We start from the raw sequence: 25,024 nt of genomic DNA, 5'->3' as shown, positions 1-25,024 counted from the left end.
CCAACCAACCCAAAAACCCCACCGAAAAACTTGCTTGTTTGTTGGGTTTCGTTTTAGGAGAAGAGATAAGCTTTCAGATAAATCAGTTTGCTTCTGGGTGTAGCGAACACGAATAGCAAACGGTTGGACTTGTGGTCTACAAAAATTAAGAGCAGTAGTCTATTTCATAACTATTAAAAATAAAAGCAAAAAAGGCTTAAAATCCCTATACATTTCTTCTAAAACCATTTGAGAGTGTCAGGATATTTTCAATACACTTCCCCCCCCTTATAAATTACAGTATATTAACTTTCTTCTGGGATTTTTTTTTTTTTTTTATGCTACATACACTCAATTACTTTTAGAACAGCTTGATCCTTGTTTAGGTCATTGCATCTATAGTTTTTTTTTTTTTACACATCCTTTTTACTTGCAATACATACTGCACTGCTACGTGTTTTTGTATGGTCAGTGAAGGAAGAACTGGGCCACAAATGGGTCTGTTGCAACCTACGGTGTCCTGACCTGGAATACCTGAAAGGAGCCAGTTTAGCTGGAACAATTACTATTTTATTAGTAGAAAACAGGAGTAGTATATATTTGTTAGAAATTAGTTCTGCCCATATTTTACTTTGCGTAGCTTTTATAAGTAGGAGCAATTGCCTGGCTGTTGTGTGAAGCTATTACAACAGACACAAAAAATGATCCTATTATTCTGTGTCTCATCATCAAAGCTCAGAAACTGCTCACTGAAATCACGATATTTTTTTTGACAATGCATATAATCATCTAAACACAGCCTTGAAAATCAGTGAATTGGTTTTGTTGAAACAATCTCCCCGAAAATCAGTCAAAATATGGTTAAAATCTGTTTAAATAATAAAATGAATCTTACATTGGGAAATGTTCAATACTTCAACTAAAGTTATTATTAAATTCAGCATAAATATATAATCTAAAATAGTTTTTTACTCCTTCACTGTTACGCAGTCTGTAAATATTACATTAAATAGGCAATAATTAGCGGAGATAAGAATCGTTATTAAAAAATACTGTTCCCTTTCACATATTTTTTTTCCTCCCAAAGTAACCATCTCTTGCATCCTATAGATTAGTATTTATATTTTTCCACTTGGATCCAAAGCACGTAAGCACTTGACTATCACCAGTAAATTACATTAATGCTCATATATTAATAATACCTGGAGGATATTCCAGCTGGCTTGATGATCACTAATAATTCGGGGTAGAATTGTTCAAATGTTAATTTTATCCCCTTCCAGTCTAGCTGCCATCCTTTCCTAGTCTCTCAGACAAGTTATTTCCCCCTCTAAGCCCTATGCCCCAGCTATCTTTTTATTTGCTAAGCAGGAAATCCTGTACTTAAGGGGATTTATAACTAGTGCATTTCTAGGAAAGAGTTTTTACATCATGCATAATGTCAGGTTCAGAATTGCGGGACTGCAACAAGAGCAAATCCTGTGACAGATAAGTGCATCGGTTTCTAGGACTACTGTCCTGAAACCATTCCTCCTCTTTGTTTGAATACTGTTGGTTTTTTTTTTTTTTAAAGAATATGCTTTATTTGCTGCATTTATGCCTGTTTTTTCTTTCCCCTGCTTACTCTCTCTGCCCCGTCAAGCTTATTCTCAAAACATATTTAAAAAAATTAAGGAGGACTTAAAGAGGTGATGGCTATAAAAAGACAATACTTGTGGAGCCCCTCACCTGCCAGTTTGTAGGAAGTAGTCATCAAGTCACAAAAATATGGAAATAGCTACGGCTTGGAGCATGAAAATCAACATATGTAGTCATCATGTATTTTTTTGGAAGATAGGCTAAACAACCTCTGTCACTTTTGCCGTGCAATGGAACCCGCTTTCTCTTTTAGGGATCACCCTGCCACTTCCCATTAGCGTTAGCAGCACTCCGAATTGCAAAATCTTCAGATGAACGTGCCGAGTCCTGTCATTTCCCCCACAGGCTGTCTCGCGACGATAATCCACTAAAGGATTGTTTCATCCAAGTGGCGGTGTACGAGTCAAATGCCGGCAACAGGCAGGGAAACCCAAACCTGTTGAGGCAGACGTCCGCCAAGACGGGAGGAATCGGAGCGACGGCCCTTAAGAGGGCGAGGCGGGGGACGTACTTTGCGCCAGCAGAGTAAGTCCATGGGCTGCACCCGTGATGGCAGACCGCGACCACGATCGTGATGGCTGGAAGTTTGCGGGCCGCGATGCTGATGCTGGCCAAAGCAGGCCTGGGGCTGCGCTGTTTGGAGGAGTGCCTTGTCAGATTAGCCGTGCGGCTACTGTATTTGATGCTCAACCTGGACGGACAGGCCTGCCAGGCAGAAACTGCTCAGGCAGATGATGCTAGGGAGGACAAAAATTATCCACCGCAAGACTAAGAAGACAGATGACACCCAGCAGGAACAGCAAGCCAAATCTGCAGAATCCACAATGCAGCTGGCTAGCCCGAGGCTACCTGCCTCTTTGAAGTGGAATAGACATCACCGATGAGCTGTCAAATTAGATCACCAGCCTGGAAACGCTGAAAGAGATTTAGTTCTTCCAACAGAGAAGGGAAAGTTTAATAGATGAAAATCTTCCTAAAGGGGCCAAGGTAGCGTGGGAGGGGAAAGGGGAATCCTTCAGATGCAGCAACAATGAAAAATTACTCACCTCCCGCCTGCCTGCAGAGTGAGAGATGGGATGCGCTGCGTTCTGCAGCAGCCACAGCGGCTGGAGTCACTACCAGCACGGAAAATAAAGGCCACGCCTGCAGGAACGTGCACAGAGCAGCAACAAGTAACCCTTACTGCAAAATCAATTCCCCCCGCCAAATCTGTGATATCTTTATATGTCGCCCTGGAGCTGGGCTCTGAAGTACTATAAATCTAATATTCGAGACATGCAGCGGTGGGATACAAAGACCCAGCCTGAATCCGAAAGCTCGGCGCAGCAGAGGCGCATGATGGCATCTCCCCTCACATGCCTTTTGCAATAAAATTCAAGCGCAAAAAATGTGCGGAATATAATTCAATTTTGATAAATCCAGAATAAAAATTAGGATTACCAAGTGAGTAAGCATGTGCTCAGGTGTATGGTGAATATGAAACCTGGCGTTTCTGTTAGGGACAGCAGCAACACGATCCAATTATAGATGCAAACAAGAAATACACTTCTTAGGCGGAAAATATTAAATGTATTAATCCATTAAGCAGCTGCATCATTGCAATTACACTTTGAAGTTAAAGACTGTGAAACACACCAAAGATTAAAAGAAGTGATAAGATTGAAAACCAAAAGGAAAAAAAAATCAAATAGCCTATAGATCCCTCTTCCTAGGAATAAATAATAAAAAAAAAAGATACAAAAAATTACATACTGGGTTCTCTATACACGTGCAATTATAAAATCAATTTATGGCCATATCAAGGCAAATTTACTTGGAGAAAAATCATGATAATGTCTCTATTCCCAACTTCAGCATCCATGTAGCAGACAAACCATAAATCACCTGCAGAGATGCAAACAGAAGATGCTAGCAGATCAGAAAGAATATGAACCAGACCTCTGAATAGAAGAGCTTACACTGGATTTCTTGATAACGATTTTATAGGAGTATCTATTCCTTTATTTTCATCTCTCTCAGCTAATCTCTTTTTAAGTACTTTGTCCTCATCTCTTCCAAATCCACAGCACTGAGGAGCAGAGTTTTGATCATCTATTGCTTTTTAACCAAGAGGAGAATAAAGATGCCCAAGTTCTACAGCTCTCTTCATCTGTAACGTTACTTGGGTGTATTTTATTTCATGGACAAAACCATGTTAACACTTCTAAGTCACATTTTCATATAAAACAGGTAATATAACTGAGTGTCTTACTTGAATTGCAAAGTACTCACGTCCATCTCAAACCTTACTTAAGGGTCTCAGCTCCCTGCTAATAACCCAGGATCCACACTCACGCCGAAGAGTCTAGATTACTCTTCCATTAGCTGTAATTATAGTTGAAATAAATGTGTGTATGTGTGTGTGAGAGAGAAAGAAAGTGAAGTTGAAGAACTATTTTATCAAGATACTCCCATGAGCTATAACACCTATTGGGAAGTTTAAGATGTACCTTACAAAAAATAAGTTCCCCATTTCTCGCGCTATGTTCTTCCAAAGATTCAGAGAGTAGTAAGAAATGCCTGGGAGAAGGGCTACTGCTGTTCAAAAATATTTTGAAGAGGGTGGGGTAGGCTACAGAGAAGGATTACAAGATTAAAAAAAGATTAAAAGGATGTGAAAATATCACCTCTTAAAGGCAAACAAGCTAAGATGCTAGCTAGGAGACTTCACTGTCCAAATATTACGCATTCTACCCAAAGATTCTCTGGCAATTCAAAAGGTGCAAACCTCTTGAAAGCAAGTACTTACTGTGGGTGGGCAGTGAAGAAAGGTAACAAAACTTCCTCGATTGGACTGTTTCAATTGTTAACCAGAAGTGGTATCTCCTAACCTGGTTTCTGTGTGGAAAACTGGGATGCCAACCTGGTAGGTAAATCACGGATGACACAAAAGGAACCCAACAAAAAGCATGTTATGCTTTAAGCTATCACAAAAAAATTCTTTACACTTTTGCTGCTGAAAAGCCTACCCTTCAGTTCCATCTGAATGGTGAGATTTTCTTAGTACCCAGGTCTAAACTGGAACTATTTTTTTTTGTTCAGTGTAACACAGATCTTCTCAAATTTCTCATTCCTACTCACTCTAATTCCATATTAAACCTGGATTTTTCTATAAATCACTGTTGCCCAGTTGTAAGTCTCACTGCAAGAATTGCCCCTAGAGACTTCCGAAGTCAAACTGAACTCTCACTTGAAAATGAAGTTACACATACAAAGACGACTAAAGATCATCAGCACATTTCTAACATATCCGATGCAATACCTGAACACCTGTTTCAACCTGGCTTGTCTGCAAGCAGTGGTCATCTTGGCATCAAGGGGAAAAAGACAAGTCAAAGTGGTAGGCGTAAGATTTCACTGAACACTTACAATTATCATATTTATTTCACTGTTGAATTCTTCAGTTGCTGAAAGGTTGTCACGCAGCACTATCTCACCATATGGCAACAACCTCAAGTCCTAGAGGCACATACTTAAAAGACCATAACATGTCAGGCCCCTTGAATAAATTAGATAGAACAATTATGCAAAATAATAATACTGCAATGATGAGATACATTAACAAATGAGAGTGTCACTGTTCATGAAATGCTGTGAAAATAAATTCCACACATCACTGTGGTCATCATCATCATCATCAAACTGCAAAGCCACAAAAGTAAAACATCACCACAGTATTTACTGTGCCCTTCAGCAACTGAAATTTTAAGAAAGGAAAAAGGGGTTGCAAGGGAGGAAAGTCACTTTTACTGATGTTCAGTGAAAGTATAATAAAATACTACAGAAACAGAAAGACAAGTGGTAGTAGCTTTAAAAACAGCAGAACATTTACCCACGCATGTTCTTTATACAGACCATCGATGTTAATTTGAGAGCTCAGGTACACTACACCTCATCTGTAAATAATACGGAACATCAACGTAAAAAATGTACCTCATACAATCTCAGATAGACCAAAATATATTTTTGTGATTTTTCAGAAGTTTTTTTTACAGATTTAGTTGTCCTTGATGATCAAAAGGCATTAGACAGAAAGGGGGAGAGGGGAGGAAATCAATACCATCTGGTTTTCCCAGTCATCTCTCTAAAGGCAAAGTCTCAATTCATCCTTCTTTGCTTTTAATCCTCTACCCCCTTAAGCTTCTCCATGCAGGGGAGAGAAAATTGAAATGCCCAAGTTAGCATATGATAATGACCAAATGCCTTTCAGATAGTATAGAGTTAAATTTTACTAATCCAATTCTAAACATTTCATCTTTCTGTTAGCACAACTTTTTTTTTTTAACATTTCAGCAGCAAGTAACACTTCTGAGAAAATAAAACTGGCACAAGAGGCTAGGGGATACTGCAGCGGTAGCATGTAGCCACCTTGAGAAATCCCGACACTTGGAAACAGCAGCTGTTTGGGATTAAAAAAAAAATGACACTTTGTAGCATCATCCCTACAAAACTTGTCTGAAAAGACGACGGCATTGTTTTCAGCAATATTTTTAGCTCTGGTTCCATTTCAGTGTTCTTAACTGTAACATAAGCTGCTATTTCCATGGATGAAGGCTTGCACATGCACGTTACAAAACTTAAATCATTCTCATTTGCAAAAGCATATATAAAAACAAACAATCTGTAAGATGAATGTGAAACTTCCCCAAACCCTGACTAAATGCTCTGATGATTCCCGCTCATGCTCCCCTTCAGAAACAGAAAATGGTTCATGATAGCAGAATTTAGTAGAAGTGCAGGTGTTTTTCTAAGTCTCATCATCACTTGCTCCCAGCCACAAGTGGGGGGAAAAGTAAACTCACTTATATACACACTACTAGGTAACAAATGTTTGAATAAATTGAGAATTAAGAGTGCAAGTACTGACAGCAAAAACCTGAAGCCCTCAGGTAGTCAAATATGAAAAGTTTGGACTATGAAGTTTCTAATGTACATTTGCACTAAAGCCCACTCCACAATTCTTCAACAGATCTCAAGACTTCAGTGAGCTCTTCATAATTAAGTACGCAAGGCCCGCTTCTAAATAGCAAGGAACAAGAGTAACTAATAGGAAAAATGGTAGGAGCTGAGAATTAAGCCCCCTGGAAAACAATGAGAACTCTTTCAAACCAAACAAGAGTATTTTCATTTTTAACAATGCAAGACATTCCTAAAAGTAACACTGTGTGCCTGTAAAACCTCTAAAGAAATTATGTATATACAGAAAACACCTATTAGAGAGCCTGGAATTGTGCAAGTTAAGCTTACTCATGCAACTTTCTTCTGTCCTTTTATGTACTAGGGTATATTTTAATTACCTAATCTCTTATCTACCTACTTTTTTCTTAAGGCCTTGTAACATTCAAAAGGCTCAAACAGCTATGCAAGATATCTTTGTATCTACCTTACTGGGTGGGAGGCTCCTGAAGTAGCACACAGGTTAGGACAAAAGAATGTACAACTGAGAAGTTGTTTGCTGAACACTGTTGTAGAAACCAACATAGAAGTTTATAAATTATCAAAATATTTTTGTATTTCTTCTAATGTTTTAAAAGAAATGTTAACTGAATTGTGCAGAAGGTAATTACTCATTCAGGTGTATCCTTAGGGCATTACATTAGCCCTTTTCAATTTGTTAAAAATAAAAATGGAGAGACCACATTCTACAGTGAAATGACCTGTCCAAATGTCTGATTCAACACTAGTATCTTCAGTTTTAAAATCCTTTAAAACATTGAGAGTGAACTTGACAGACCAGCTCATTATTGTCTTAAGCTGAGGGTTTTTGTTTGTTTGGGCTTTTGTTGTTGTTGTTGGTTTTGGTGTGGTGGTTTTTTTGGGGTGTTTTTTTTTTTTTGTTTGGGTTTTTTTTTGTTTAGGATCTTGAAACTTGCATTTGCACTTGCGTGGAAATACCATATGAAGTGAGACACATGCAAAATCTTGAAAAATGCTGGCTTTGTTACCCAGTTTGAAAGAAAATGCTTCCAGAATCAAAATAAAAAGTCCACACACCACAAAATGAAGTAGCAAGTGAACTAACCTTTTAAAATTGTTATTTTCTTTAGTGAAGAAAAACTAAAAGGTTTCACAGCCAAATTAAGACTACAGTTTTAAAATAATTTATTCAGTCACATAAATATTTTGTAACATTTGCATGTTCCCTTTTTCACATCCTTGGCACACAATATAGCTCTTAACTTTTACAAAACTAGCGTAAACATCCATGGAAAATAAAATGAAAAGAAAGCGGGACATACATAAAAATTCAATAAATAGCAAAAGGAGTGAATAATTGAAGGAAAATAAGTAATTCTTTCCTACAAAGACCATGTAATTACACTTGAATGTTTAATTGAAAGAACTTTTCATTTTTAAAAAATAGTGAATTAAACTCCATTTCCATCTTTCTACCACTGTTGCATTTAATCAGGTACATGATACAATTCTTTAACTAGTTCAAATTCTTGGATGAACAATAGCAATTCAATGCAGCTGTATTATTTGAGGCATCAACAGTTTTGGCTCACATACAGAAGGTTACAAACCAGGATTTGCAAGTTAGTGGTTTTGGACAGTATAACTTCTAAACTCCCAAACACCCTTCCAACATGACATTAAGATTTTCCTCAATGAGTATTAGTGTATAATCTGTTCTTGATAAAGATGACATTAGACAAATGTTGTCGGACACCTGGATAATGTTGAATGTGGTTGAACCAACGAGACACGTTAAGGTATTTCTCCTTTTCTTGCACCGTGAGGTCCACCTGCATGGAGAAGAAATACAAGGCACCAATAATACAAGGCACTGCATCATTAGTGTCATAACATGTGGTGAGGTAAAATAAGAGTGGATAGTTTTACAGCTGATTTTAACTCACATAAAAAGTTGTTACAGTCCGGCAGTATTCTATCTTAATTTCACATACTAAAATTCACAGCCCAAAATATGTATTTACTTTTCATTTACTCAAATGAACAGACCTGGAGGGTGAAATACACATTTGTATGTTAGACAGGGTGAAGAAGAGCGTGAGCTTGCTTGAATTTAATGGATCTATCTATTGATGGGGTTAGCATACAGTATTGGGAGGGGCGGGGAAGAGTTCCACAACATGCACAAGTCTTTCATGTTAAACTAGCAGGCGGTCTTGCCTCACAGGCAAAGCGACTACTTTGTATTTCAAGGTGTATTATAAGTACAGGAGTAAGTTTTTTTCAGGCAATTTCAGACTGGATAGAAAAATTTAAAGTTATTTTCTATTTTGAGCAACAGTCATACAATAGTTACTAAGAAACACAGCTTAACACTTAACTGTTCAGATGTGCTATCTCACATTATTAAGATAGCAATGGCATGATTCAAATTATGACAGTAAAACAAACTGGAAACCTGTCCATACTTGATAAACATATTTAAAGTACTATCACTTACTCCTGCAGTTTGAGGTCCTGTTGTTCACCAGAGTTCTCAAGTCACTTGCCTATTTTAACCCAGATCTAAACAGCTGCAAGATCAGTCAGGAAGAAGCCTCCAACTATCATATAGCTATTGCAACAGCTCCTTGCCACAGGGATTGTGACTAAGATTAATGAAGAGCTTCAGGCCTACCTTTACTTTTATCAGAGGACTGGCTCAGGTAAAGTCATCTACAATTACAGATCTTAACTATACCTTTCAAAGTCTTCTAAGTTCCAGTCAGCAACATCCTCAAAGCTTCACTACAAAGTTTATTACTTCAGTCTTTCACAACAGCTGTAGAAGAACTATTCCCATCCTGTATCACCTGTATCACTGTTTTTGATTAGCAATTCTAGATCTCCTCATTCCTCTCTAATGAAGTTAGCTTATCAGTTTAAACAATAATCTGCTTCCTCACATTAACCTACTAAAACTAAATTACAAACGTGGTAGTCCTCAAAACAGACTACAAAAACTGTATCAGGAACAAAATGTAATCTTCGCATCAACCACCCTATCTTATCTCACCAATACTTCAGCCAATCAGTGTGGGATTCACCTCACTTCATTTTCAGTTAGCTAAGTTAGCCATCAAGCTTAACTTAGTCATCTTGACAACACCTGCAGTCAATCAAAAAGGGCACACCTGTAGAGGATAGTTTTAAAAGACAAATCACTAGCTAGACATTCCTAATATTTTTCATGTTTAGACTTCTAAAGCTAATCAAGGTTAATCCCCTCCTCAAAAGCTAAACACATGGCATATTCCTTATGCCTCGTTCTACAAACACCAGATTTCATGGATAATGCAGGTTCATTGCAAATTTGATCTTGGGCACAGGACAGCTGGAAACAAATACATTCCAACAAACTTTAAATCACAGGAAGAGCTATACATACTCATTTACTCAGCTGTATGAGTGAAAAGCTGGTATTCAAAACTAAGTCTCATGTTAAATTTCACCTCGTGACACACCAGCCCTTTCTATTTCAAGAATTGCCTATAACTGCTTCTCCTTACTGTTCTCTCACACAGCTCAGCACTCAGCTTAGAATTGGAAAGCTTTAAACATGTAGAGGTAAAAAGAAAATAAAGATATATACTAGAAGATGAACCACTGGAAAAATACCGAGGAAGAAGAATTTCAAGGAGTTGCAGAATGGAATTCTAAACCAATGCCACATAGCATTAAAGCTCTATTAACATTAAGTTCAGAACACAGGAATGCAGCAACAACCGAAAAGCATGGATCTTGCAGCTGCTCCTAAACCCAAGCAGCTCTTCTTCCTACAGGACTCACCTGCCAGAATACAAGCATAGCACTGCACATGTATTTCCACAACAACTTCTGCAATTTTGAACTGTTATGAACCCCAGTTCAAGCAGTATGAGAAAATCTGCTTTTCTTGCTGCTGGCATGGAAATGTAAACACTATGCCTACAGCTGAATAGTCTGATAGAAGTGCACAGACAGATCAATTAAAACACAGCCACATACTATTTCTGCTGAGCTAGAAACATAAGAGAGTTAATCAGCATTAGCCAAGTGGAAAAGAATAACACTGATAAGGGGAATAACTCCAGAATTTTTAAAGGCATTACAAACAAAAAGTTGAAGTTAAAGTGTAACACTTGAGTGCTTCACAAATTGCCTGAGCTTCTGCAAGTACAGTATAATCAGGACAAAAAAACCCCCATGCAGTACCATTTAAGGGAAGATGCTTTTGATCACCTGCAGTTTGTTATAATTAATGGTAGTTGGAAGCTGGTGCTTGGTATGAAGCTGTAGAACCATTTACAAAGCAACACAGAGCATAAAAAGAGCAACGTGTACTCTAAGGCCATCTAAAATTACTGAAAGTGAAGAAAAGTATTTAAATATGAGCAGATACTAAAAATACTGTCACTTCAAGTTCCGTAAGTGTTGTACAATTAAAGTTACAATTACAATACCCTTTTTCAAAGCCTTTAATGGGTAAGCACTTGGTTATGAACATGCTGAACTAAACTTCAGATTTTGCAGCAGATACAGTATTTCCTCCCCATAATTTTATACCAATAATTCTCAATCTTCACATTTCTCTGATGTAAATCAAAAATAAAGTCTGGAAAACTAGTCATCCTCCATTCTGTTAGTGTAGTGAAAAAACATCTGAAGGGCAAACCAGACAGCTACTCTAATAACAAAACCCCTTTTTGTACTCTACGCAGAACAAGCAAGATATTTTTACTTATTTACATAATGTACTCTATCAGCGAAATATATTAAAAAGCACTTTGTGGCATGCTCTACTTTTTACTCAGAATATAACTCTTAGGTTAATTGTTTAGAGATCACTTCCACGGCATTTTTTACAACATTTTGTTAGATGGGTATTTTCTGTTCTTCCTCATTAAATTAGATAATTCCCCCAAGTTAAGAAAGGCTGCTGTTCTGCTGTTAAAATAATTATTTGCTATTAAAGCAATTATTTTAATAGCAAAGAAGCAGACACTCAATTTGACAGGCTTTTTTTTTTTTATGTCATGGAAAAAAAAAAGTCTTATTCTTCCACCATAAAGCTCACAAAGGGTAACCAAGGTGGTCATCATACAATGCTACTAGAATAGTTTCTAGAAGGGCTAGAAATACTCAAGCTTTAATTATATTTGCTTTCAGTAGCATTGGGGATGTAGGCATAAATTCCCATTCCCACACCCTGCATGTGCATGTTAAATCTAAAAATACCTGCCTACATCTGAAGTTTTTCAGCATCAAGAAAAGAATAAGATACTCTCTGACTTTTTAAATTTAGCCTTTATTTTGAAAGAGAAAAAACAAAACCAGCTGAATAGTGTATTTCATGAAATACTTGTACTTCCACATAGTTTTAACTGATTTTCTGCTGTTAAAGGAAAATGCTTAAAATTAAATCTTTTCTTTAAAGTAAAACTATTTTTTGTAATTCAGTTTAAGTACCATTTCTAGCATCATTCTTTAGAAGGAAAGCCTGTTATCCCAGTACTAAGATAAGCAGCACATCAGTGAATATTAACAAAAACACATGGCAATCTGTTTATTACAGGAGGCGTTCATTATGGAAAAAATTAACTGGAAAATAAACTACTACTGCAGTCTCATAGTTCAGTATCAGTAGTTCTGACCCGAGGAGAACAACTTCGTTGTTTTGCACTTGATTGTACTTGATTTGACCCCAAAATTTTGACTGAGGCTTCTTCCATTTGCAGATAAAAATTTCATCCATAAGTTATTTTCTAGACCTTATTAACAAAATTTTCAAGTCAGACATATAGATTTGAGCCTACTTCTTTGGTTCTGACAAAGTTTTTGAAGTATAAAACCAGATCAACCTTTTTATTGATTATTTCTCTTAAATAGAACTGGACTTGTGCTGTTTGAAAATACTTAAGAATAAAAACATAGGGAAAATTTTTTTATTTAAATAAAAAAATTGTATGAAAACAAGTTCATTACCACAGGGGGAATTTAATGCTTACTGATTGCCTGAGCTATCCTCAAGCAATGCGTCCAAATTAAGTAATCAAAGTGTCTAAAGACAACAATATTTATATTCGATACATGGAAACATGGAATTACACATGACAATGTAAATCACATTGATTGAAAAAGCTCATTTAGACAGTTAGTATCAAGCATTATACTTTTTGGGTGTTTGTGACCTATATTATGATGCAGAACAACAATGTATACAATTTAGTTCCTGCCTTAGTACTACAAATGTGTATTTCTAATTAATAGACTCAAAATAGACTCAGTCTGTAAGAAGCCTGAAACACTGCCTGTGAATCTGACTCTCACTCATTAAAATTCCTTTCCCACAATATGGATTTTTAAACACATAGTACTATTGTGCTTATTAAGATAACTAGAAGGGAGAGGAAGGCTGAAAGAAAGGTATACAACTGCAAAATTAAGAATTGCTGCTGTTCAGTAGACAAACTGATGAGTAAGTTCAAATCAACAAGCCTAGACAGTGAAGAACCAGGTTCTAGAATCCCCCCTGGATAATGGGAAGGGGAAAATGAAGGTGGGACAAGCAGAGGAATACGAAGATGTACGATCTATATTCAGAAACACTAAGAAAGGAAGATGAAACCACAGGTGAAGAATGGAACAATAGGATTGCATGGTCTTAAAAACCGTTCCAATGAAATGTGCATCAGAAGATTTTTAAAGTTTTAATACTTGGCTCATTCAGGACGATCATGGTACATCACTAGTATTTACAGTATTCTATTACTCATGTCTGTGTTAACATGTAGTTGTTAGTCTATCAAAAGCAGAGAGATTAATCCTAAAGGTTATCAGTAACATTTTCAGATCAATTTTCTAGACAGCTTGATGGACAGCAAGAACTGTGGGTCTCCTGCCCGTGCCTCCCATTTCTACCTCCTTTCTTGAAGGATAATAGGAAACATTTATTGATATTTTGCACAAGGCTTAGCTGAAACAGTGGTGGATATGACAAACTGCTTCCCTGGACCACACCACATTAAGAGATACAGCAGCTTTCCCCCATCTACCCCACCCCCGAAAAAAAAAAGCTTAAGGCAGAGAAGCAGCTCTGGACATACTCTCTTCTCACTACAGGGGAGAAAAAGAAAAAAAAAAAAAAAAAAATCACAGGATTCTACAGTTCAAGATCTTACCTCTATAGTTAAGTACTAATATTAATCAACTCTGAAACCTTCACAATACACGTAATTCCTAGCTAGCAGTTTCTAGATTTTCCTCTTTATTTAGGATAGCCACCCCCTTATTTGCCCTTCATACCTTTCCAATTCAGAAAATTATCTTCCATGAAATCAAACATTTCAGAAACAGATGCTGTACTATAAACTTGTCCCAAGTAGTGTCTGGATGGTTGCAGGCACCCAGGAGCACCAAGTCATTTGTTTTTACCATCTGTTATATTTCCCAAAGCAATAACTTGTATCTTTTCTTCTTGATTAGGTGGTCTACTCTAGAGCAAACTCTAAATTTAAAATATGCTTGATTTTCCCCTGCCTAAGTTTTTAAAAGAAGTCTCATTTGAACTCGTACTCTCTTACAGCATATACAGTCATATTTTTAGAAAGTACTTACACATTTTTTTCTATGTCTACATATCATATGTGAAAGGTAACCCATTCTGACACTCTAGCCAACACATCTATCCTACTACTTAAGATATTTTACAAGGCAAATATGATTTAACAGAATTACTCTAACATGTTTTCAAAAACCTTCTGAAATGAAGCTTCCCTTCCCTCTGCTTGACACTTTCTCATTTGGGCTTTTACTCCCAGACAGTCAAGATACATACACGTAAGTTCTCTCTCATTTTTGGTAGTATTTCATTACTTGATTTTTCCCCCCTGCTGTTTCAGCCTCCCTTTTGAAGTGCAGCGTTCTTGCACTCTTCTCCCAGAGCCTTGCTTTTAATTGTAAAAAGTAACCACTCACCCAGTTGATTGAATTCACTGATTCTCAGACACACGTGCATTTGTCAGAGGCATCTTTTTCTGATCATCCCTCCACCCCCAATTTTCTAATGTAAAACAGACTGTTTTATCTTCTCCCAAGAATTTAGCAGACCTTTTTGTGTAAGTCCTTTGGTTTGTTTAGCAGTACCCACTCCAGAGAAGGACAGCTCATTTACAAACACATTCCAGCCACCAAAAGACAAATAACTTCTACTGCTTCATCTTTAAATTACCACTTGGGGTTCAGAACTGAGGTGCAATGATTTATAAGCACTTCATAGTAAACCCTGAGCTGACTATGAAGAACCTCAACATCTTTTCCACTCAGTACAAACTTTTTTTTTTAATTGTTTTTTTCTTCCTCCTAAGCACCAGCTCCCCATGTTATTTTCATATTCTGTATGTTATTAAGTTTTGAAACACAAATGACACTTTGTTATGGCTCACACTTTTATACGCGTTCATCCTTCAGGAACTTAATTTACGTGCATCTTTCACAGCACCAGCAGCATTTCTCCAATGCTAACAAGGTTAGTACTTTCAGTTCTGACACATCCTTTCAGTTTCATTTATCTATTTCCCCATGTAGTTCTGTAAGCAGTGATGTTTCAGACTTGAACAGATAGAGTCCTCATACCTAGAAACGCAGGGATAGATACCGTCCTTGTTACATTACGCAGAGGTTACATTCTGGACACTACAGATAATACACTTCTTTTGACAGATCCATAGTTAAATATTAAAAAAAGTAAAAGATGAACAACTTAAAACAAGTTTTATTTGAAGTTCTAATAAGAATTCTCCCCATTTTTGTTCTGTAATTGTCATTGATCAATTAGTAGGTCAACTTCTATAACAATAAACTGCCCTTTAGATAAACAACAATTATTATAGTTGTACATATAAAAATAATGCAAATAACACTTACCATGACATGATGCAACCCATAGTACATCAAAATGTCTGCTAAGGTAAAAACGTTTCCTGCAAGGTAGACTTTATCTTCAAGATACATGTTAAGATCCTAAAAAGGAAAAAGTCATTATACTGCTGTAGTATCGACTTTGTAATACAAAATATTAAGGCAATTGTTAAAATAATAGAACACTTCCTCTGGAGACCATGCATATAAAATAAACGCCAGCTTTAGTTTATCCCAACTCAGCAAAGGAGAAAAACATTAAGAGAAGAAAAAATTTTAAAAAGTCTCAAGATAATAAACTAAAATATCATCACTCTTTGACAGCAAGAATTCAATAAAATTTAAATGTTCGTCTCTAAACAAAGTGCTAGCCAGCTTGCTGCTGGCACATAATTTTTCATAATTCTCCCACTTACATCCACTCAAATTTTTGTAAATACAACAGTGATTTATTTTACATATTAAGCTGGCTCCACAGAAATACTGTCAAATCTGTCTTTTCTTGGCTACAAATTACTGGAATTAAAAAATGCAAGAGTTGTGGGTTTTTTTTTTTATTAGCACATATGACTCAGAAGCACTGCCATTATACGTTTAACATTTGATAAGCGGAAAATGCAGTCCTATGATCAAAGGAGAGCTTCCAGTAGCAGCTTCTCCTGTCCTCCATGACTCACTCAATGCAGCTAGCCAGCAAGGTGCTGGAACTGCAAATGTGTAAGAACCAGGGAAACACAAAGGGATAGTGGGGTGGGAGACAAATAACATGTTTCAAGCACAATGCCGGAAACCTGATACCCATCAGCTGGTATCATCTGACACCTGCTTTTATTAATGTTGAAATCACTGCTAGCAATTCTTAATGACTGATACTGTCAATTCAGTTGCTATCTAAGTCCATATGAAGAGAGCACTGCTTCAGCATTTTAAGATCATATCTCTCTCAACAATTCCATATCAGAGGCTATAAGGGTGGGTAGTAGAAGGCTTCCATTTAGGTTCAGTGAATAAATATTTCAAATCTGTATTACTGAAAGACCGTTTTTCATGGCTTTTTGTATGCAGTCATTCTCTGCCGGAAAACAGGAGGCTGACAGACTCCTCATTGCTCAGTGTATCACTTCTGAGAACACAAGCATCACACATCAGCTCTGTACCCATCCTTCCTTTTCTCCACACCTTACCTACTTCTCATCCAATTTATGCACCTTTCTGCCCGCTACTTTCCTCTGAAGAAAGAAATGTAACAGCAAACATTATCTACTTTAACCCTGATCCCAGCATAAGCAAGCTTTAGTTTCATAATATTCTTTTCAGAAATGTAGGAAAAGAGCTTCCCAGCTTTACCATGGATTTGGAAACTCTCCCTGTTAGTATTCCTCTGCTGGTTGAAAAAACTTGTAGTAAATGCACTCCTTTTTCCTCAGAGCTCTCCTTAAGCCACCCTCTCCCCCTGCCACAGAAACAGGTAAGCAGCTTAAACATAACTAACATTTTTCAAAATGTCCCTGAAATAATTTTTGTCTCAATTACAGCACGTTCCATTTTAAGACAACCTTTTATTTAAAAAAAAAAAAAAACTCTAGGGCAAGGAGAAGGGGGTTAATAATTAGTGAGCAATTTAAAAATTACATTTAGCCTTAAGCATATTGCAGTTTTTGTGGTTCCATAATTTTACTGATATGGAGATATCCTACAGTGCATATGTAAAAAAAACAAAACACAAAACTAAAATGCTGAGACTTTAAGACATCTGACCTTGCATTTGAATTTGACAAGTTTGACTCCATTATGCCACCTCTTTCATAACCTCTTCATGACAGGACTCCTGTACTTCTGTAGTATTTAAACATCCTCATGTCTGCTTTGATTTCTTTTATTAGAGCAAATCAGGGAAAAATATTAACCCCTGCATAGTTAAAATTCTGTAAGGTCATCTGCCCCTGGCTATGTAGCTTCTCTTCTTTAGACTGGTTTACTGCTTTGTTCATGTTAGCTCTCAAATTACTTTAAACATGTAACTACAGTTCTGCAGAATTTCACACACACAACACAAAGGCAAATGCAATGCTAAGAAGAAAAAGCTTGCAGGAAGAAAAAAAAAATCTATAGATCTGTTTACTAGAAAAATATCATAAACTTGTCTATTCTGACACAGCTTCTCTGACCAGCATTTTTCATTTTGATTAAACAGAAATTCAACATGCGTTACAATGAGAAGTAACGCCACTGAAATTATATTCCCCCCTCTCCCACTCCCTTTCTTCTTAGTCTAGGCTACAGAATCAGGATTTTGTAAAGTAAAAAGCTCATTATCTCTGAAGGTACAATCAAGACAGTTATTTCCCTGCTCAAAATTTTGGATTTCTGCATCAAAGAAGTTATGGCATGCTAATTCTTAGTTTTATGGATCTTCAAGAGGTAGGCTAGTTTCTATGCAGAAAAATTGTTTGCCCAGTTGTTCAGGATGGGTTAACATCATACAAAGATGCGTTAATATCATACAAAGAATAAATTTGGTCTTTGACTATAATGCACATGTATACTCAAAGTATTAATCAATAAAACAATCCTAAAACTTTAAAGGCAAGGTAAGCCATTACAGCGTGAACAATTATTTATTCTGGTTCATCATATTTTATGAAGTCGGTTAAGTGAACAAATGGAATTTGAAAAAAATGTTTTAGTCTTGGATAAATTAACATAGCTTACAATTCTGTTTTTGAACATGTACTTTTCTCCCATAAAATACAGACAGATATTCCGATTTCATTCTGTAAGTCAAGCTAATTCAGAAACACCACTTTACAATTTTTTTTCATGTGCGCTAGGCACATTTAGTTAATCTTGCCTCGTGGGTTATGCTTCCCATAGATGATTATATTATTGGCTAATAGCCAACTGTGTTAAAATTCCTGAAAGTCAAGCTTTCTTAAGTGACCATGGTATTAAACTGAAATAGCGTTCCTGTCCTGGAGAGATTAATGAAAATATGAATACAAAACTGTATTTGAATTTCTATTACATCCAGTAAATTCAGGTCTGTTAGCTGTCATTTGTATCATTGTCTTTCATGTACTGAACGTACATACAATCCCAGTATTAAATGACTGAAATAGTCTTGGAAGTTGCTTGTAACTAAACGAACTTATCGTTGCAATCCCTCAGGAAATCCTTTCTCAAATTTCAGACAGGTATTTAAGGCATAACTGCAGTTTGATGCACTAATACATATTGAACGACTGCAGCAATTCAAATTCCATTTTTGGGTATGAGGGGGAAAAGGCAACAGAAAGAAGAGATGTTGCATTATTTATGGACTAACAGATTTCCATTTGCTTGTTCTATGGAAAAAAATCCAATTTACAGTCCACATCTAGAATGACAGCTCAACACATCCCATCCACAACAAACTTCTGGCCACCCCACAGTATCGCTTACTATCTTTTAAGTATGCAATCTAATTGTCTGTAGTCCAATTCATCCATTAAGGTGACTGAATCCCTTCCAGTCACCACAAGTTGAGACAGCAGCTCGGGTATGTAACAGTTGCTTCTTACAATGACTCAATAGCTTACAACGGATCTAATCATACTCTGGGTTTTTTTTGGATATTTTGTCCACAACAACACACTGCTGGTGTATGTACTTCCCTTACACACAGAAGTACATCCTTCCAGTCAGCAATATTCTCGAGGTCGTTTATGCCCTAAATGCCTTTGTATCACGCTATGCAAAGACAAAGAGCTGAGCACTCCAAAGACAAAGAGCTGAGCACTCTCAAATGCCCCAAGGCAAGCCTCTGACAATGCAGAACCCAAGAAAAGGATTCTGCAGTCATATCCAAGAAAAGAAGAATTTCACTGCTGGGGCATAGCCATATTTTTTAATTCTAATGCAAGACTTCTGTGTCTAACTGGCAAGCTATGAGCTAAACCTGGTCTGGAAGAATATTATACTCAACATACTGAGTTTCCTGTAAAAGACAGAAGAAAAATGATCAACAAATGTTGCTCAAATAATCAAAATTCAATCTCTTACACCTGTAAGCACACAAAAATATCCTGGTGCTAACAGAAGAGGGAGAGAAGTGAACATGGAAAGTCAAAGTTTAAAAAATGGTTGCTGGACAAACTTGCCAAAGTGTGTAGGCATCCCATTTAGAAGTCTGTCAAAGACCAATGTACAAGAACTGTGGATTAACAGCATGGACAGAGCATGGATTAACGTGCTTACATATTTCTGGAAACAATAATTTTTTAAACAAGCACATTAAATAAGAATTGAAGCTCTCTTATTCAGATTTCTAATTGGATTTCATGATTACAGCCAGAGACAGCACAGGAAATTAGGACAAAACTAGCTGAAATCATGGAATATTTTTTGTATGAGACACTGAAAGTAGTACACAAAAATTCTTGGTTATAATTATCCTTCAGAGACTAGAGATTTCTACATTTCTGTGGAAGCTTTTCTGTGAATTCCAGTACAAGCTCCCAGTTATTTAGAATATGCCTCTGAAGATGGGGTAGGGGGGAAGAACCCTCAAGTTTTGGATATCTAAAATTGACAAAGCAGAGACATTCAAATCTCCTGAATGGAATTCATTAACATCTAAGTAGACATTTGGTGGCACAAAAGTTTCACAAATATTCTCAATTCCTTCCCATAAGAGCAGAAAAACCACTAATTATCAAGCACAACTCCTCAGTAATTTTCAGATTTTTTCCTATGCAGCTTAATTTACCACTAACCAAAGATCAAAGCAGCCAAGGAAAATACTATCTCATCCTGTGGAAAAGGAAGTTAACGAAATGTATTAGGTATTACGTTATCACCGTTATTGACAATCATCATTCCTATGTATCTGCTGAAGAACAGTCCAGAGGTATTGCTCCCATTTATTTTGTTCTGTACAGGAGCTAAAATCAAAGTTAGACAAAACTCAAAGAGCCCTTTCATTGATCAGTTCTAAACAGTATGGCATTTGCTCTGAATGAATATAAAACACCTCGTTGATATGGTTGGACTACTTCATGATTGTTTTCATGCCAAGTAAGAGCTTTAGTCAACACGTCAGTAAGAACAATTTAAGAACGTATTTTCCTAAGGCCAACAGAAACCCCTTCCTGTTCAAATTAACAAACATTAAACCAATTATTTACTGATGTTTTTCAGAACCACATCACCTTATTTAAGGGTTAAATAGAAGCAGCCTAAAGTTTATAGCAGAAGTGACTGAACTGTTTTTGGCGCAGCTTATTATAAATTGTGGCTCTAGGCTGCAACTGTCCCAAGACTGCCATTGTGTATTCCAGACACATTATAAAACTTACAATCTCAGACTTGCCTCCCTATTTTAGTTTTCCTTTTTTTTTTCACCCATACTCCCTTTTGGCATAGTATACTTTAATGGTAGGCTGCATCTTTTTTTGATTAATCATGGTGGCAAGAGAACAAATTAAAAAAAAAAAAATTAATTGCTATACTATGAAATTATTAGTGCTGGAACAATTCCAGAGCAGCCCTGTGTCAAAATAAATTCTGGCCATTCAACATCTGCTAAGAAAAAAAAATCCGTAGGAAAATTTTAAAGTGGTAATATCTATTAGAATATACTTAAAGGCAGAGATTCTCTCCCTCAAGTTTCTCAGTAAGGAAATTTTGTTTTCTTTGGAAACAAAATACGTGATTCACCTATGTATTCATATTTCAGTACAATGTCTTTTCTATGCTGCCCGTGTTGCTAAGGCTAAAACTGAAAAGAGATACCAGCTTCAGCATGAAACCATCATATCTTTGCGACTAGTTTTAATACTCAAATGCAGTTCTACAAATACCTGCTTTGTCAGCACACACATGCAAGTATCATCACTTAAACCATCCAGAGCAGATGTATTTTGATATAACAAGACAGAAAACTCGCTTTTGGTTTTTATATGATAGAAGGGCAAGAAAGGTAAATAAAGTTATTTATTTATTCTCATATGGTCTTCTCACAGTTTGGGAGACAACAGAAGGCATCACAAGTTTGTCTAAAAAACAACTGAAATAGTTTATGTAATATTTATCATAAAGGTTTTTTAAAAAAATTACTTAGACAAAAGGGACCTCTGAGGGCCACCTAGTCATACCACCTGTTCAAAGTACAGCTAAACCCAAAGTTAAATCCTGATTAGTCAATGCCTCCTTCAATCAAGTTCTGAAGATCCCAAAGGGTAGACAGTTTTCATGCATTATCTGTAGAGTAACCATGACTGTAAAGGTTTTGATAGCATTTGCATGTAGAAAATAAGACCAGAGATGTTACAAAAGGAGAAGCAATGTAAACAAACTCATGCTTAACCAATGGAAGATATTCCATAGATACAATGAGATCAAAATAATTCAGATTATCTAGGGCATGAGAGAAATGGTTCTTTACAGCTTTCACCAAGTTGGTTCTTGTAAAGCAGGCATGATATTCAAAGTCCTCAAGATCAAGGAGGTTGTCAGTTTGAAAAGGACAACAGATTACTAACAAGGTTTTGCTTTGCACCATTTTAAGATGCGAGGCTTTCCTGATTTTAAGTAACACAATGTGTAACTCTTGAACGCTGCTTCAGCTTATCTTTGGTTTCTGCAACAGTTCTAACTGACTCTGATTCACCACACCTAATCAATACTTCTGACTTTTGTTAAGACTCTGCTAGCCTCAAGTAAAGTCAACCTTCCTAATACCTGGCAGCTCACAAGGCTATTTCTAACCCCAGACTCACTAGTAGCACTGAGCATTGTGTACTTTCCATCTAAAACATACTTTTAAAATTAGAAAAAATAAATACTTTAAAAATTAATTGAATTTCACTGCTGTTTCATACACATTTAGTAAACAGAGCCCTTAGCACTTAACAGTGTAAAGCAAATTTTCTCTTCAAGCTCCATTCCCACAAGACTGCAAAAATACTAATTACCAGTCACAAGGAGTAAGAAGGAAAATAGAGTAAGTTTTGCTATCTACTCCCTGCCATCTGGCTGCTCTAATAACAGGGTGACCCTTGAGATTCTCTTTTCTGCTTCCACCTGTTTAAGAGGAAGTAAGCTTCAGACTACAAGAAAAGTTTAATACAGTAGACCAAAGCCTCCAAACAAAGTAGCTCGATGTGAAGGGCAGAGGTTCTTTTATGATTTCACTTTTCACAAACAATTCTGTCCAGTAACTCCTTTTGGTATCAAGACCAATTACCACAACATCAAGTATGGCCTGTATTCCATAATCACCAAATCAGTAAGAATAACTCTTAAAACAATCAGAGCAGCGTTATCTTGAAATACAATGCCAACTTGTTTATAACTGAGGTTTTATGAAGATAGTAAGAAACTGGCATCTTACACAGCTAGTAAGAGACTAGGCAGCTGAACAATCTCTAAACTACCTGGAACACCCTAGGTAGTTTACAGCATTACAGCTATAAAACACTGTAAGAGCTCTGCTTCATATATTTTACAGTTTAAGTTGTCTTCCCTCCTGTTTCAGGTTGTTGGGGTATTTTTGTCAATAAAAGTGAAAAGCAGCAAGCAGAATAAAAGCCAGTGCTTAAAGATACCGTCAAGTCTTCAGCATTTGCTTGGTTTTATTAATTGGTTGTTCACACACACATGAGCACTGTAATCTTCTTCCAAGGCCTAGTCACTCCAAAATTCAGTGGCAGGTAATTAAGTACTCCTTACCTTCAGAATTATTCTAGTAGCTTCTTAATTAAGTACTCCTTACCTTCAGAATTATTCTAGTATCTTCTTTACTAGAGCCTCCATCTACTCGAGTCACTCTATATTCCAACCACTGCTGAACGACAGCTTTCTCTTCTGCAGTACTTCCAAGCAGCTGGTCTTTCTTAGCCTGTTTAACTAGGTGGGCAGCTATGGTCATTAATCCTGTCAGACCAGGACCATTGTTTGTTTGAAGAACAGGAACCTAGAAGAGGAAACAAAAGTGTAACACTAAACAACTCATTCAAAAAGCAGTCTCTATAAGAATAGCTATTTTTTTTTTTTATAGCCCCTCAAAAGGATCTTTAAAGCAATATATCAGAATTCAGAAGTATTTGTACTAAGGGTAGTAACATCAAAAAAAGTGTATGTTCTCTTTCTACTCTTTGGGGTGGTTTATTTTCAGTTTTTACAGAAGCAGCGTATTTAACACACGCACGTAGACAAACCAAGACACCTTTAGCTCCAATTAATCAAATTTCTTGCTAATATTGGCAGAATAGTACTGCTTGTTCTAACACTGGCAGAAATCTTATTAACTAACTTTTAACTTATTTTCAAATTCAGGACTCTGACTTAAGATTGTAAAGTCAGTAGCATCCAATTTCTCTTTGAGCAGACTGCAGTAGCCAGACTTACTGAAATGCTTATTCATACTTACTGTTCTATTCCCAAGTGCTCTGACAGACATTAGTAGTTCACCGGTATGAGGGGAGGACAACACAACACACCTCTAGCTTTAACCATGTCTTTGTTACTAACATTAGCACATGTTAAACTGTGGGAAACGAAACTGAACAGCTGAGAGTCAGAAATGAAGTGAATGAGTTGAAACTCACTACAACAGACTAAAGCCCATTCAGTCATTCATGACATCAAATGTTAGAAGAGAAACAGATTAAAATGCAATACTTTTTTTAAAAGTATCTGACCACACAGAAGAGCCCATCTATGTTCAGATTTAATTAACATAAGGTGTAAGTTAAAAGCATAATATTAATTTTGCAGTTGTACCAAGAGTCTTTGACTACTATTCAATTTTTTCACTGAACATGCAGTCAGAAAAACTACAGACAGATCTAGTTACTTGATTTTTCAGACTTATGCTTTACAGTAATAGCATTAAAATACCAGTTGGGTTGTTAAATAATTAACAAAGCTTTTGCAACAAAGAATGCATATACTGATATTCAGGACTGTAATCATAGACAGTAAATAAAGTCAAGAAAAAATCATACAAAAACATAAGGCAACCGCATAGCTTCTTTTCTCTGTTGTCCTTCTCTGAGAGAATCACATAAAGGCCCTCACACATTTCTGACACTCTCAGCCCCACATTACATTTTTCATGCCTCAGGTGCCCCTTAAACCCCAGAACTTAATGTTTCCATATGAACTTCAAAACGTCAAGACATCTACTTTAAAAGAGCAAAATATTTAAGATCAATAGTTCCTCACTACAGACGAACTTCTGATACTAAAACCGCATCTTTTTTCACATAACGTAACCACACCAGCACAGATATAACTTGCACTGGCACCAGGAAAACACAGGGAGAAGGAGAGGGGTGTAAGAACAAGTACATTTTAAGCCGACATCCCTCCAACGACGCACGATAACCTTTCCACAGGCAGAGAGGTTTCCAGAACCTACGAGTAGGTAGCGAGGCCCGACAGCCACAACTTAAGGCGGGTGGTGACGGAAGGGGTTGCGGGAGAAAAGGTGAAGCCCCCTGCTCAAGGGGAAGAGCTGACCGTGCGGGGA

General features: G+C 36.7%; 1 protein-coding gene across 1 annotated transcript; it reads right to left on the bottom strand.

The window, feature by feature from the left end:
- Positions 1-7,743: 7,743 nt before the first annotated feature.
- On the bottom strand, positions 7,744-23,460 carry EEF1E1 (eukaryotic translation elongation factor 1 epsilon 1). The gene is made up of 3 exons (XM_009573124.1): positions 23,264-23,460; positions 15,517-15,612; positions 7,744-8,405 (listed from the first exon to the last, which is right to left on the bottom strand). The coding sequence occupies exons 1-3, from the start codon at positions 23,417-23,419 to the stop codon at positions 8,265-8,267; spliced, it is 393 nt and encodes a 130-aa protein (XP_009571419.1). The 5' UTR covers positions 23,420-23,460; the 3' UTR covers positions 7,744-8,264.
- Between the last annotated feature and the right edge of the window lie 1,564 nt (positions 23,461-25,024).

Source organism: Fulmarus glacialis, unplaced genomic scaffold, assembly GCF_000690835.1.
Source record: "Fulmarus glacialis isolate BGI_N327 unplaced genomic scaffold, ASM69083v1 scaffold35822, whole genome shotgun sequence".
NCBI classification, from domain to species: domain Eukaryota; kingdom Metazoa; phylum Chordata; class Aves; order Procellariiformes; family Procellariidae; genus Fulmarus; species Fulmarus glacialis.
Note: the sequence above shows the minus strand (reverse complement) of the source record. Positions and strands in the feature narration are given on the sequence as shown.